Raw genomic sequence first — 12,263 nt, 5'->3', positions numbered from 1 at the left:
TGAAAGCACCCTTCCATTCCACTGTCACAGTTTTTAACTAAAACATGCTTTGAATGGTTGCCATGGCAACACAATGCCAGAAGTGGAGTCACAGATTCAAGTCCCTTTACCAGGTCTGTGCCAAATTTTTTGGGTTTTGGGAAGCTTTTAGACAAATGGGGTTACACTGAAAAAAGAAAATAAAAGCTTCTGGTTTTAAGCTAAAGCTTCAAAACATCTGTTTTCAGGATTTGAACAACTTTCCTAAACCGTGGATCAAAGAAAACCTCCTGAACGCTCATTCGGGAGGGTGTTTCCTCGGCGCTAAACGCCGATGTTCTCGAGCCCTGGCTGGGATGGTTGATCGTACCGGGGAGGAATGTGTCAGCAGAGGCATAAAGCCTGACTGAACCACCGTAAGAAAAAGACATTCTCAAAGACGCAGCCATAAAGACAACAAGGGCTAATTAAAACTGCTGTTACAAGAAAACGAATGGAGACCAGAGGAGCGCTTCACTTCCAGGATCTCGTCTGCATCCTTTGTGTTTGGCTCTCGGGATAAGGCATAATGGCCTTTTTCAGAGGGGTAGCAGGCAGATTAATCACACTGGGGGCAGCCTTATTCAATAAAACACGACACACACACACACACACACACACACACACAGACAGAGCGCAGTCATATATCGTGCTCCGATCAGCCCGTTAAAGTGCGGGGATCACCGAAGCTCCTCATATAAGCTCAGCTGTGGAAGGAGCAGTAATTATCATTTTTATGAGCCACCAGAACGTTTGAGTCAAACCGGCTTATGAGGACCGTGGATCAATAGCTGCCATGAAACGGACGTCTGTGTTCCTGCAGGAAGAAAAAAAAAAAGGAACCAAATTCCAGCTCACCGTCTTTCCCAATCAGGAAGTCCAGGTAGCGGTAGGTGTAAGCCACGCCCACTTTGGTCTCCACCTGCGGTCTCCTCAGGGTGGAGTAAATCTTCCCTGGACTGTTCTCCTCAGACGGGGGTTTGATCTTGCGCAGGCCGCAGCCCATGGCTCCTGGCTGTGACGGTCGGCGTTCTGCAGGCAGACAAAGGTCAAAGGTCTGTGAACAAACAGGAAAACTTTCTCAGGAACACGATGTGCACGGCGGGCGGGTTGCTAGGTCTCTATTAAAAAGCATTATTTATGATTATAATAAAAAAAAAGTTCATCCAACTGTTGAGAAAATAAATATTTCTGTGAGGATTGGTGCTTTTCTTGATTTTTAAATTCTTCTTGATAATCCTAATTTTCTTTCTAAGTTATAAACTGACCAATCACGTGCCTCAAGAAAAGTAGGTGGAGCCTGCTGGCCCCAAATCCAACGTTCGAATTGACAGATTTTGTGTAGCCCGCTTTGTGTAGCCGGTAGGGGTGTGGCTTTCCAACGACCTGACTCCTGATTGGTTAGAGTGGTTGCCACAGAAGCACCGACTCGGGCAGATTTACTGATGGGTCTGACTCAAACATGGCGGACTATGTATTGTGAAAAAACGATGACCGAATCGTCTGGCTGGAGCTGGAAGTTAGCCGGTTTAGTTGACTTGGTTTTAGTAGTTCCTGGAGTCAAGCAGTCACCTTCAATCCCGGAGGGTTTCTCTGTGAACCTGCAGCTCATCTAAAGCCGCGATCACACCAAACACAAATGGGGCCTCAAACTCTTGATGCTCGTCTGACAGTGTGTTCATTAATCGGACGCTCCCGCCGTGTGTGGGAGGAGCTACAAAGTTTTTAAGCTACGTCATGAAAGACACGACATGATGGTGAGAGGTCAGGTTCATCTATTTTGAAGAAGCATCGTTTGGAGATGATTGAACTGAGAAATGGGTGGCCGTCCCCCCACCCACAGCTCATCATCACCTCGGTGTCACTTCATTACAGCAGGTGGGCGGGCCTCGGCAGAGTAAGAAAGAAACGCCTCTGCGGCCACGAGAGGACAGGAAGTCAGGAGGGGCCGGCGTCGGATGCAGGAAGGAGTGGGAGGCGACGGGAGGAAGCGAGCAGACGAGAGCTTTGTTAATGAGGTGAACTGCGAGAATGGAAAAGGTGAGAATCAATCAGGGCAGAGCGAGGAAGTGATGGGTGGGTGGCCGGCTCGCTCATCTCAAAAAGGCGGCAGTGGGGGGGGGGCTCGTGTAATGCATGGCAAGTAGAGTCCAGAGAGAGAAAAGGTGCAATTAAAGTCTGCTGAATGAACACGGAGGGCCAGAAATGAAAAGATTCATTATGATCACCCTGGAAAGTGGGTGTTTCCAGCAGCTCAGATACGAATTTCACCGCCAGGCTCCGTGAATCACATCTCTACGAGGTTTGGAAATGACCATCTGTGGAGGAACAAAGCTTCTGGGGGGGGGGGGCAAATGGTTAGAGCAAGCTTCTTGGCGATGCCTCCCAGATCAGAGTGACGGAGCCCCACAGCGACTGGTGGATCCCGCAGTGTCACTGATGACTCTGCCCTCAGAGGAAGGAGATCTGAAAACCTCTACCGCTGCCTTCAGCAGCTACTAAATGGCTTTTACACCCCCCCCCCCCCCCCCCCCCCAGCCCGAAGGGTTAGAGCAGCAGGGGGGGGGCGGGTAGGAGACAGAGGAGACAGGGTTAGAACAATGGAAAAACAAAGATGAGGACACATGTTTGCATAGCTGGAGTTTAACTGATGGGGGGGGCGGGGGTGGGGGCCTCTACTCGATGATAGACAGAAGTCAGGAATCGAACACTGACGCCAAGCAGATATGGAGAAGAAAAACACCCCCATTGATTTCCCTTTGGCTGAATTAGCAAACATCCTCCTGACAGTCCGCGCTCAGGGCTAATGGCAGAGTGAGGTTTGATTCTGAGAGGTTTTCATCCGATAAGACTCTCCCGAGCCCCGATCGACGCAGAGCGGCCGGTTAGAATGCACTTAGCCTCTGTGATGTGCTGAAAGTGACGGACAGCATTCTTCCCACCTGTCAATCACAGACCGTCTGAGCTTTGCTGGCTCGCCGAGCCGCCATTGATCACGGAGGCCGCGGCCTCTTGTCTCAGGGGATTTGAAGCACTATTAAAGTTAGACGAATTGATTTTTTTTTCAGGCACTTAGGAGTAGAACAACTTTAATGACACATTATCACCTGATGCTATGGATTCGGCCCTAAGAGAAGCAAACGTTTGTCACTTTCCTGCTCTAAACCACCGTCATCTTCCTGACGTGAACAAAGACTGTCAGGAGAAAGGTCAAGGTAAAGGTCAAGATGTGATCTTTGGATGTGTGGATCAAAGAAAGTCCAACATTCTTCTAAAAGTGAAAATCTTTCTGTTTGCAGATGGATCCAAATCTCTTGAAGAACCAATAAAGAGAAAGTTTCTAGTAAGACAGGAAGACATTCAGTGAAAACACTGCAAAATCTGAATCTTTTTCAGGAAAAATTGTCTTATTTTCTGTCGTGCAAGAAAAATAATCTTGTTTAAAAGTTTTTAAAAAGCAAACTGGACGGAGCGATTTTCTTACCCCACTGGGAGATTTGTTGGTTATTTAAAGAAAATGTTTCAAATGTAAACATTTATTTGGATAGATGAATGTACTTTTTTGGGACGGGTCCTTCTTTGAAGCCAACATGTCCCTCATTTGGACACAAACAAGCAGTGCGAGGTGAACGCTCCCTCTGAAAATGGCGCTTTGTGTCACCGAACACGCCGTTTAGCATACAGACCACTTTCCTCTGCTGGTTCGTCTTCGTACAGCAGCAGCAGAACGAGGTTAGGCGTTACCATGACAACGCGTCACAATGCCTATCAAAGGGTTTGTATCTTGTGGCGTACGATTTAAACCTAATAAATGACAAGAATAAAGTAGTAATGATTGATTCATTATTTGTTTGTTTGGAAAGTGACGCATCGTCCACTGATTTCTGACCATGGACACCTGGAAGGGCGTTTTCCCTTCTTCACACGTAAGAGTCATTACCGTATAATGGCATCAATATATTGTGTGTGTAGATGTATATATGTGCATATCTGTATACAGGTGTGTATGAATATGTAAGTATATGAATGCATTTCTTTATCTTCGTTTACTTTTTCGTTTTTTTATTTTATTTTCAAATGAATTCTTGACTAATCCCTCAAGTTTTATATTTATATCTGCAGATATATTTTTGGTTTTTGCCTTTAGATGTTTTCCTTCATTTATCTGTTTAAAATAAACTCATTTGTTATTGTTTTTTTGCTGCATATGCATTGTTTTTTCAATTGCATTGTTTAGTATTCTGAAAACCAATAAACTATTGATTCACTGCCCCTCAGACCCCCTGAAGTCATAAATACTCTCTTTTCTTTTATCATACGTGGACAGGTTTTACATAATGGCGGGGCAGAGGCTCCGTATGTCAGATTACTTGGCAAACTTTTGTTGTTGTCCTGGCTTGTTTAGATTTGGACGTTTGACGTTGTTTCCAGGAAGAATCCTCCCCTGACATGGTAAAAAAGGAAGCGTTGGTCTGAGTCTGTCTGCCTCCAGACCCCCGTGGAGCTCGAAGCGGCACACGGGCCGGGCACACGGGCCGGGCACACGGGCCGGGCACACGGGCCGCGCACACAGACTCCATCTTCGGCTCGCTGACTTCCTTAGCGTTACTGACGAGGCTTAATGCTGTCAGGCTTGGCCACATTTCAGCAGCGTCTTTCCAGGCTTTGATAGTAACATTGCTCAGATCAAACCCAGCAGCTTGGCGAGCTTCAGAGTTAATTAGGACACTCTGTTCTACTGTTCTTCTCTGTGGAGTCCCGCTTTCCAGCCGGCGCACTCTTTTTTTTTATTCTCAGAGCTCTTTTTCGTACTTTTCATCTTTTTTATCTGCGAATCCTGCAGGTCCAGCATCTTCCACTGCTTACAGGAGGGTTACAGCGAGCAAAGAAACGGTTCTCCTAATGTTTGCAGGTCGTTTTTTTCAACTTCATCAACTGACAAGTCTGTTAGTGAGTCAACAGAAACCAGAAGTAAAAAATAAAAAAATAAATAAATCATCTCAAGACTTGAGGTCTGACAGGGCGCTCTGACTTCACAGGGAAACTGTAGAAACACACACAGCACACTTCTGGTTTGAGTTGCCACAGCTGGGTTGGGGAAACTCCCCGATCTGCAGCTCCTACAGGCCGAGGTGGCGAAAATGAGGCGCGCATCCCAAACCCGTGCTTTCCTGAAAGCCGCCGTCAGACCTCAAAGCAAGGCTGAAGATCAAGCGGTGGCAGAGCCAGTCGGACTCTAGTGTAAATCATTCAAAAGGAAAGCTTCACAGCTGAAAAGGTTCTCACACTGTGGCTGGAAGGTCTGTTCTCCTTTTCCTTCCTTCCAGCTGTGCCGCCGTGAGCGCCACACAATGACAAGAGGCGCAGAGGAAGGACGCCGATGCCCTGCCCTTTGGTGACGGCGCGCTCAGAGGACTAGTTTGTGGGAAAATCACAGAGAAAAAGGAGTTGCTTTGGCTAACAACAGCATCGCACTGGTGTCATTTGCGTAAAATCTGCGTTTGTTTTTGTCCTGAAAGAGCCATTCATTTTCAATGGGATTATATTATATTATAACATTTTAGAAACCATAAAGGGGGGACAAATTAAAGCAGAAAGGAGTTAAATTAACTATAAAGAAATGTATTGCTCAAAAAGAATGAAAAAACGTAAATATTTCACGCCGTTTCCTGTTTTATGACGCTGTGGTTAACCATGAGAAACTCTGATGAATAAATCAGAAAGTAAAGATGGCGGTCATCACGGTTTTTACTTCATGAAGTCCAATTATCCTCAGAACTCCGCTGTTATTTTCCCATCAACAAGCAGCCCTCCCTAAATACAAACGGACATAAAAAGTTCTAATCCCCTTCAACTCGGGTCTCTGTGAGGTCCGTTAGCGTTCAGATTTTCCGTAAACACAGAGAAGAGCCTAAAATAAACTCAGTAAATCAATTTTCCCGTCTGTTTGTTGGAACCGGACCGGCTGACGTCAGGCGTTACATCAGAGGAGCAGGGCGATTAAAAGCAGGAAAGAAATATCATCTCCAGAAAATAAATCCCATTAATGCATAAAAGACCCAAAGAGGATTCATTTTTAGCTCCAGCAGAAACACATTAAGGTGACGGCGGAAAGCGAATGTTCCTTCAATTTTTTGAAAGGCTCTTCTAACACGTGTCGCTTTGAGCTCCGATAGGAGACAACCTCAAGTCTTTAAAGACCATTTAACTTAAACACACCTGTAGGTATTGATTACTGGGGCAGTGGATCGGTACTTAAACGGGGATCCAATATGATAGATGGATAAAGATTCACAGACCAAACCACCATTCTTACTATTCATGATGTTTGAATTGTTGCTATATGTCTGTCTTTTTACTGGATGTATGAAAATGTAAATGTATTTAATCGGCATCATTACAAGAATCTACAAAACAGATAAAAACACAAAGATTTAAAAAGAAAGAAATGATATTTAGCACTTTAAAACAGTTTTTCTGTCAACTTCCAGGTTGACTTCAGCAGGAAACAAAACACAAACATCATTGTAGTTTTGGATCATTGAACAACAAATCCTGAAAATGTTCTCCACAGTTTTTCCTCTTCAACATTAAGCCGACTACAGTAGATCCATGACTAGAAGACAGTAAATGAAGACGCATTTTTTTATTCAAATTGTTGACTATATTTAAAGCAAAAAAGAACCATAGAACTTATTAGAACTCCATTTTCTTAAACTGAACTTCAGTCTCATTTTTTTCATCTACAATAACAGTTGATACTTTTACTTTGAAAATGAGGACTTTCACTGACACTTTACTTTGAAAATGTATTCACTTCCGGTGACATTTGCCCGTTTGGTTCTAGTTTAAATTTCTGCATTATTCTAAAGTTTTAAAGCGATAACCACTTGGCTTAAAGAGTATTCTTACTAACCTCTACTACAGAGTTTTTCAGCCTTTTTGAGGTCAAGGTTCGCTTTTTCCTTGACAAAAATCACGCGGCACACCAGCAACCAAAAATGTAAAAAAACAGAAAGTCTGTAGTCTGCGTTGAGTTACAGTCCCTCCACCATCTCACGAGCATTTTTTGTAACAAGTGAGGCACAAAAAATGTGAAGCTGTAGCTGTTTTTCCTAAAAGTTGCGATAGTTCTTTATAGTAAAATAATGGTTTTTAACTAAAACAGTTTAAAAATTTGCCCATGAAGTTGTTTTTCCCTCCAGTTTATTAAAATGCAGTTCAATGTAACCTCACAAAAACCACATGAAATGACATTCTTTCTAAACGGTAATTTGGTTTTTAAATAAAGCTATTTTTTAAGTTTGTTTTTTTAGACCTATAATCAGAGAATAGTTGATAGATTTTAGACAAAAAATACAAACATTATGATTAGAAGTTTAATTTTAACAACACAAAAACGTGAACACACTAAAGTTTCATTCGTTTTTTCTTTTGTCTAAATCAGAAATGTGACAAAAATGTTGTATTTATTTTTGGTGATTAAATTGTTTCATTTGACTTCAATGTGTCCGTAACCCACTTCCCCTTAATCTTGTTTCTTTCACTTTGTTGTTGCACTTTATTTAAACTTAACTTCAGGTTTTTTTAACCCTTGTGCTATCTTAGATGACCCCCCCTTCCATTGACGTGTTCTCCCTACCATGACAAAGGTGGATAAAGGTGGAAAAACTTCATGTAATCCATGGACACCAGTGAAGATCACAAATCATTAAAGAAAAAAGGTTCAGATTACTGTCTAGTGGGTCTAGATGACCCAACTCCCAATGTTATAGTACCTAGCATAGCACAAGGGTAAAATGAATAAAGTTTGAAATTGAATTTGTCCTTCAATCCAGACATTATTTGAAAGCAGCTGTGTCTTTTATAAAGATGACTTGGACCAAAATCTGGAATCTGTCAATGATTCCTCTGTTCAAACTCGAAGGAGAACTCAACTGTTTTCCTGCTTTTATCAAGAATAGTTACAAACTGTTAGAACGGACGTTTGCGTTTGTTGTGCTTCATGACAGTTAACAGCAGCGCAGTAAGAGATGACGTGTTTTGATTTAACACGCATCAAAATCGCTGCTCGACGTTTGGCCCAAAGTGTTTTGATAAACCTGACGCTCCCGCCGCGTGTGGGAGGAGCTACCGTTTTCTCGCCCTCCTTATAACAGAAGATGTTGAGAGATCCGGTGTATTCATACTGAAGAGCTCCACAAAGCTGTGGGCAAACTAATCGGCATGAAAGCTGAGCCTGTTTTGATGAACACAGAGCTGAAGTTCTGGTGAAGGTCAATGTTTTCAGATCTGTAATAATGAATGATTTCCCGCGGCACACCTGACCACCTCTCACGGCACAGTGGTTGGAAAACACTGCTCTACTACATCTATAACCATCTCAGACATCATTCGTATTTGATTGTTTGGTAAACAGATTGTCTTAGTATTTCTGACATTCATACCAGCCCTATTTTTTACATTAATATGCAAGTAAAACACCTTAATAATAAAGGAACGCCTTTCTGCCAACTGGAGAATAAAAGTCTCATTCTGCAGGTTCTTTTTAAATGTCATGCAGACTAAAATGCTGGAAGTGGGCTTGATTTGATCTCATTCTATAATTTATTCCAAAAATGCCACATCCTAAATCCTACCAAATACATATATATAAAATATAATGCAGTATCTCCTCACCACAACTTGATTTTTGTCAAAAGTGGCCTTGTAATCCGGACCACCTTCTAATGGTGGTGTTTACTGATGTTAGGGTAGTTTTGAGAGATACACGGCGCTCTGTTGAAATGTCTGGTTTTTTGTTGCGGCGTTGGACTGTTGGGTATTGAGAATGCCGTAATGTGGCTAACGCTTTCAATGTGGTAAACCCTTGTGCTGTCTTAGATGACCCCCCCCTTCCATTGACGTGTTCTCCCTACCATGACAAAGGTGGATAAAGGTGGAAAGATTTCATGTAATCCATGGACACCAGTGAAGATCACAAATCATTGAAGAAAAAAGGTTCAGAGCACTGTCTGGTGGGTCTAGATGACCCTACTCCCAATGTTAAAGTGCCTAGGATAGCACAAGGGTTACGATGTAGCGTAATACGAACAAGTTCTAGAGTTACTGCGAACCTGTTAATAGAGTGACTGAGGACTTATCTCTGACACTTAAAGCGGCTTAATGTTCCGTGTGCCACATATTTGACACAAGTTCAATGGCAGACCATTCAATCCGGTGCGCACTGTAGTGCCGAAAATACAATCAGATGATCTTTTTACATTTTAATTGAGACGCAGCGACCAAACCTTTGACTTTTACAGAATTCGGTTAAAAAAAACAACAACTTTTCACTGACATAAATATACTTTAAGGATGATTTATAAATATAAAGTTTGCATCATATTAGCTCCTCAAAACCAACATTTGAGGGTGTTTTTCCAAAAACAATAGGCTGATATTCTAGAACTTTTAAGAAGTCTGAGAAATCTCCCTTGATCGTGTCCGACACAGCGATGAAAGAAAAGCCTCCATGAGAGATTGAACTCCACTAAAAGATGGTAAAGGAACTAAAACTAGCCCAGATTTCACATTCTGTCTGCAGAACTCCACTGAAACACAATTAAAAGCAGACATATCAATAAATAAGCTTAAGGGGACAGAAGGAATTGAAGTTGGAGTGAGTGGCTCCAGACAGAACTTCTGCATTTGAGGAATTCAGCCGAAAACCTTTGAAAATGCATCCAGACCTCCACAAAGCCCCCGCCACGTAGGTACCAGAGGTGGAATGAGTTTTTTCAGTTGGCTGAATTGGGTATTTCTTCTTTGAATGTGAAGGACGGGACGCTTTGGCGAGGAAGAGGACCAAAAACACGGATGAAGGATAAACAATGGCCTCTGTTTCCAGGCTCAGAGCGAGTCCTGGCTGCATGGCAGCCTTGGCCCACCTCATGTCCTCACAGTCTCAAGGCCTGGTTACAGTCGGTGCGCGCAGACAAATGCCCACGTACACACTCACGGAGGGAGCTATTGCCATGGGAACCATCCCCTCCATGAATAGCCCCCTCTCTAAAGGAAGAAAAGCGCCCATCTTTCTCGTCCCTCTTTCTTTTGTCAGATTTTACCCCCTTTTTTTTTCTTCTTTCTTGCCACTCATCCTTCATTTCATCCAGGACCGATTCGCTGTTCCGCCTCTCCTCCCGCCGTCCTCCCTGTAACCGACACGAGGTCGATTTGTGATGCATATATCCGTCCACGCTGGATTCTCGGCATTCTCTCTGCAGCAAGAGCGTCTGCAGGGAGACGGATGTGGTTCTGAGCATCACCAGGTCACACAGTCGTTGTATACGACTGTGTTTCCTGCTGGAAACAGGAATCACTGCTGGATTCCCCACAAAGCAGGAGATTTCCCGGGAGTGAGTCTCTCTGTTCTGTGAACTTGCTCCAGGCAGGTCGTTTTTATTAAAGTTCCTGGACTTTCATGCATCGTATCGACAAGTCTTCGTCGGACATTACCTGATCGATGCCGCCTGCAATTTCCCTGCCCACCCATGACAACAAAGCCCAGAAATATGATGAGAGTGTAGAGCGGGAGCTCCACTGCCGCTAATGAACATTAGCTCCTGTGCTGTTCGTGTCACTTGGGGGGGGGGGGGGGGGGGGGGGTGTCATCATCTCTCTGGAGCTGAATAATTATTATGCAGGAACAGAATGACCCCTTACTCCTGTTCTGGTTAACAGTCCTTTTTAAGGTCGTCATTTCTTCCTTCTGTCCATTGACCTGGTAAATGGTCACATGACCAGACACTTTTGGGAGGGCCTTAAATGTCAAACCTGTCCTGAATAAGGAGCTCCTCTTTAAGCACAGAAACCGTCTGTCTTCTATACATTCCATCAGGACAGGTTCTTTTCCAGCTCTCATGACCTGCTTGCAATCTGGATCAGGATAGTCATCAGCAGCAAGTAGGGCAGGTGTGTTTGGTAAACCTCACTTCCAAAGCCGTGTGTGTTAATCCAGTAGCATAAAGTACTACCGGTCTGTGTACCAAAAGAGTAAATTGTAACCCGGGTGGTACTTTGTTCTGCCTACCTTGCCCTCTACGTTTTTTTTGTTTTGTTCCCTTGCTGGTTACTTTTTGTTTCCCGCGGTAGTGACTTCATTTAGTCACGTGGGGCGGTCAGCCAATCATTCATTTCGTGGCGTCACAGCGCAACGTGGCGCGGCTAGTTGTGTACAACAAGAGCCTAAACAATTAAACAAACCCCAAATGAGTGGATTTAGTTTATTAAACCAACAGGATGTGGAGTATTTCAACAGTGTTTTAATTAGTGTTCAGGTCTTGGATTCAGTTCCCAACACCTTTTAGTAAAAGTCTCATTCAGATCATCATTCAGAACAATTTTGATCAAAGTTACTTTCGCTTCACAGTTCAAGGTGGGGGACAAATGTGTGGTGAGGGAGGAGGAAGGAAACGAAAGCAGGGAAGCAAAACCAAATTCATCTAAAACACCAACATGCCAGCCAGTGGGACCCCAGTTTGACCCCAGCACCCCTCCAATGACAGAGGGGTGCAAACATTATTTTATCCAGCCGAACCGCTGCCAAACACTGGCGCCAACCTCCCACCAGAGGCAAGGTGGGGTTCAGTGTCTTGCCCAAGGACACTTCGACTCATGGGCGTGCAAGGCGGGAATCGAACCTGTACGATCATGGGTCGACCGCCCTACCGCTGCACCACGATGGGGGTGTCCGAAAGTGTGTTTTTTTTTTTAAAGGGAAAACCCTCGTGGTCATGAATGAGGCAAAAGTTGTTGGGTCATCTTTAAAGGTTAATGAATCCGACTTAAAAATAAATATCAGTTCAACCGAGTTATCAGAGACACACCTGTCTATATTGTTATTTCCATTAAAGTAATAGATTCATAAATATCATTTAAATTTGACTCCGTTAGTCTGGATGGACTTCTGTTGAATTACTTTGGGAGAGGAGGGGTTAACTCTTTACAGTGTCGTTCATTTGACCTTTTGACCTCAGTCATATGATATTGGTAGTTTTTTGCGGCACAAAGAAGCCCAAACCTCACTTCCACTTTTGGGACAAACACTGCGGCCTGCATGGTGACCACACCGAGTATCTGCTTCCCTGTGCAGATTCAAGCATTTGCAGTCGCTTAATCACAGTTTGGATTTGGGACATTTAATGTTCAAATTGTCACTGCATGTGCTAGTTTGTCATATGCAACTAAAATGTTTGCAACTGCCT

The 12,263-nt window shown here is 43.6% G+C and overlaps 1 protein-coding gene across 6 annotated transcripts in view; it reads right to left on the bottom strand.

The window, feature by feature from the left end:
- The window catches only part of rftn1b (raftlin, lipid raft linker 1b), a 263,821-nt gene that overhangs the window by 111,404 nt on the left and 140,154 nt on the right, over positions 1-12,263 (bottom strand). For all 6 annotated transcript variants that reach the window (XM_023964740.2, XM_023964742.2, XM_078933636.1 and 3 more), the window contains one exon: positions 877-1,050. In XM_023964740.2, coding sequence (XP_023820508.1) covers positions 877-1,050 — 174 coding nt within the window. The remainder of the gene's footprint in view (positions 1-876; positions 1,051-12,263) is intronic.

Source organism: Oryzias latipes, chromosome 16 (genome assembly GCF_053564925.1).
Source record: "Oryzias latipes strain Hd-rR chromosome 16, Olatipes_Hd-rR_3.1".
Taxonomy (NCBI): domain Eukaryota; kingdom Metazoa; phylum Chordata; class Actinopteri; order Beloniformes; family Adrianichthyidae; genus Oryzias; species Oryzias latipes.
The sequence above is the reverse complement of the archived record's forward strand: the minus strand, read 5'-3'. Positions and strand labels throughout refer to the sequence as shown.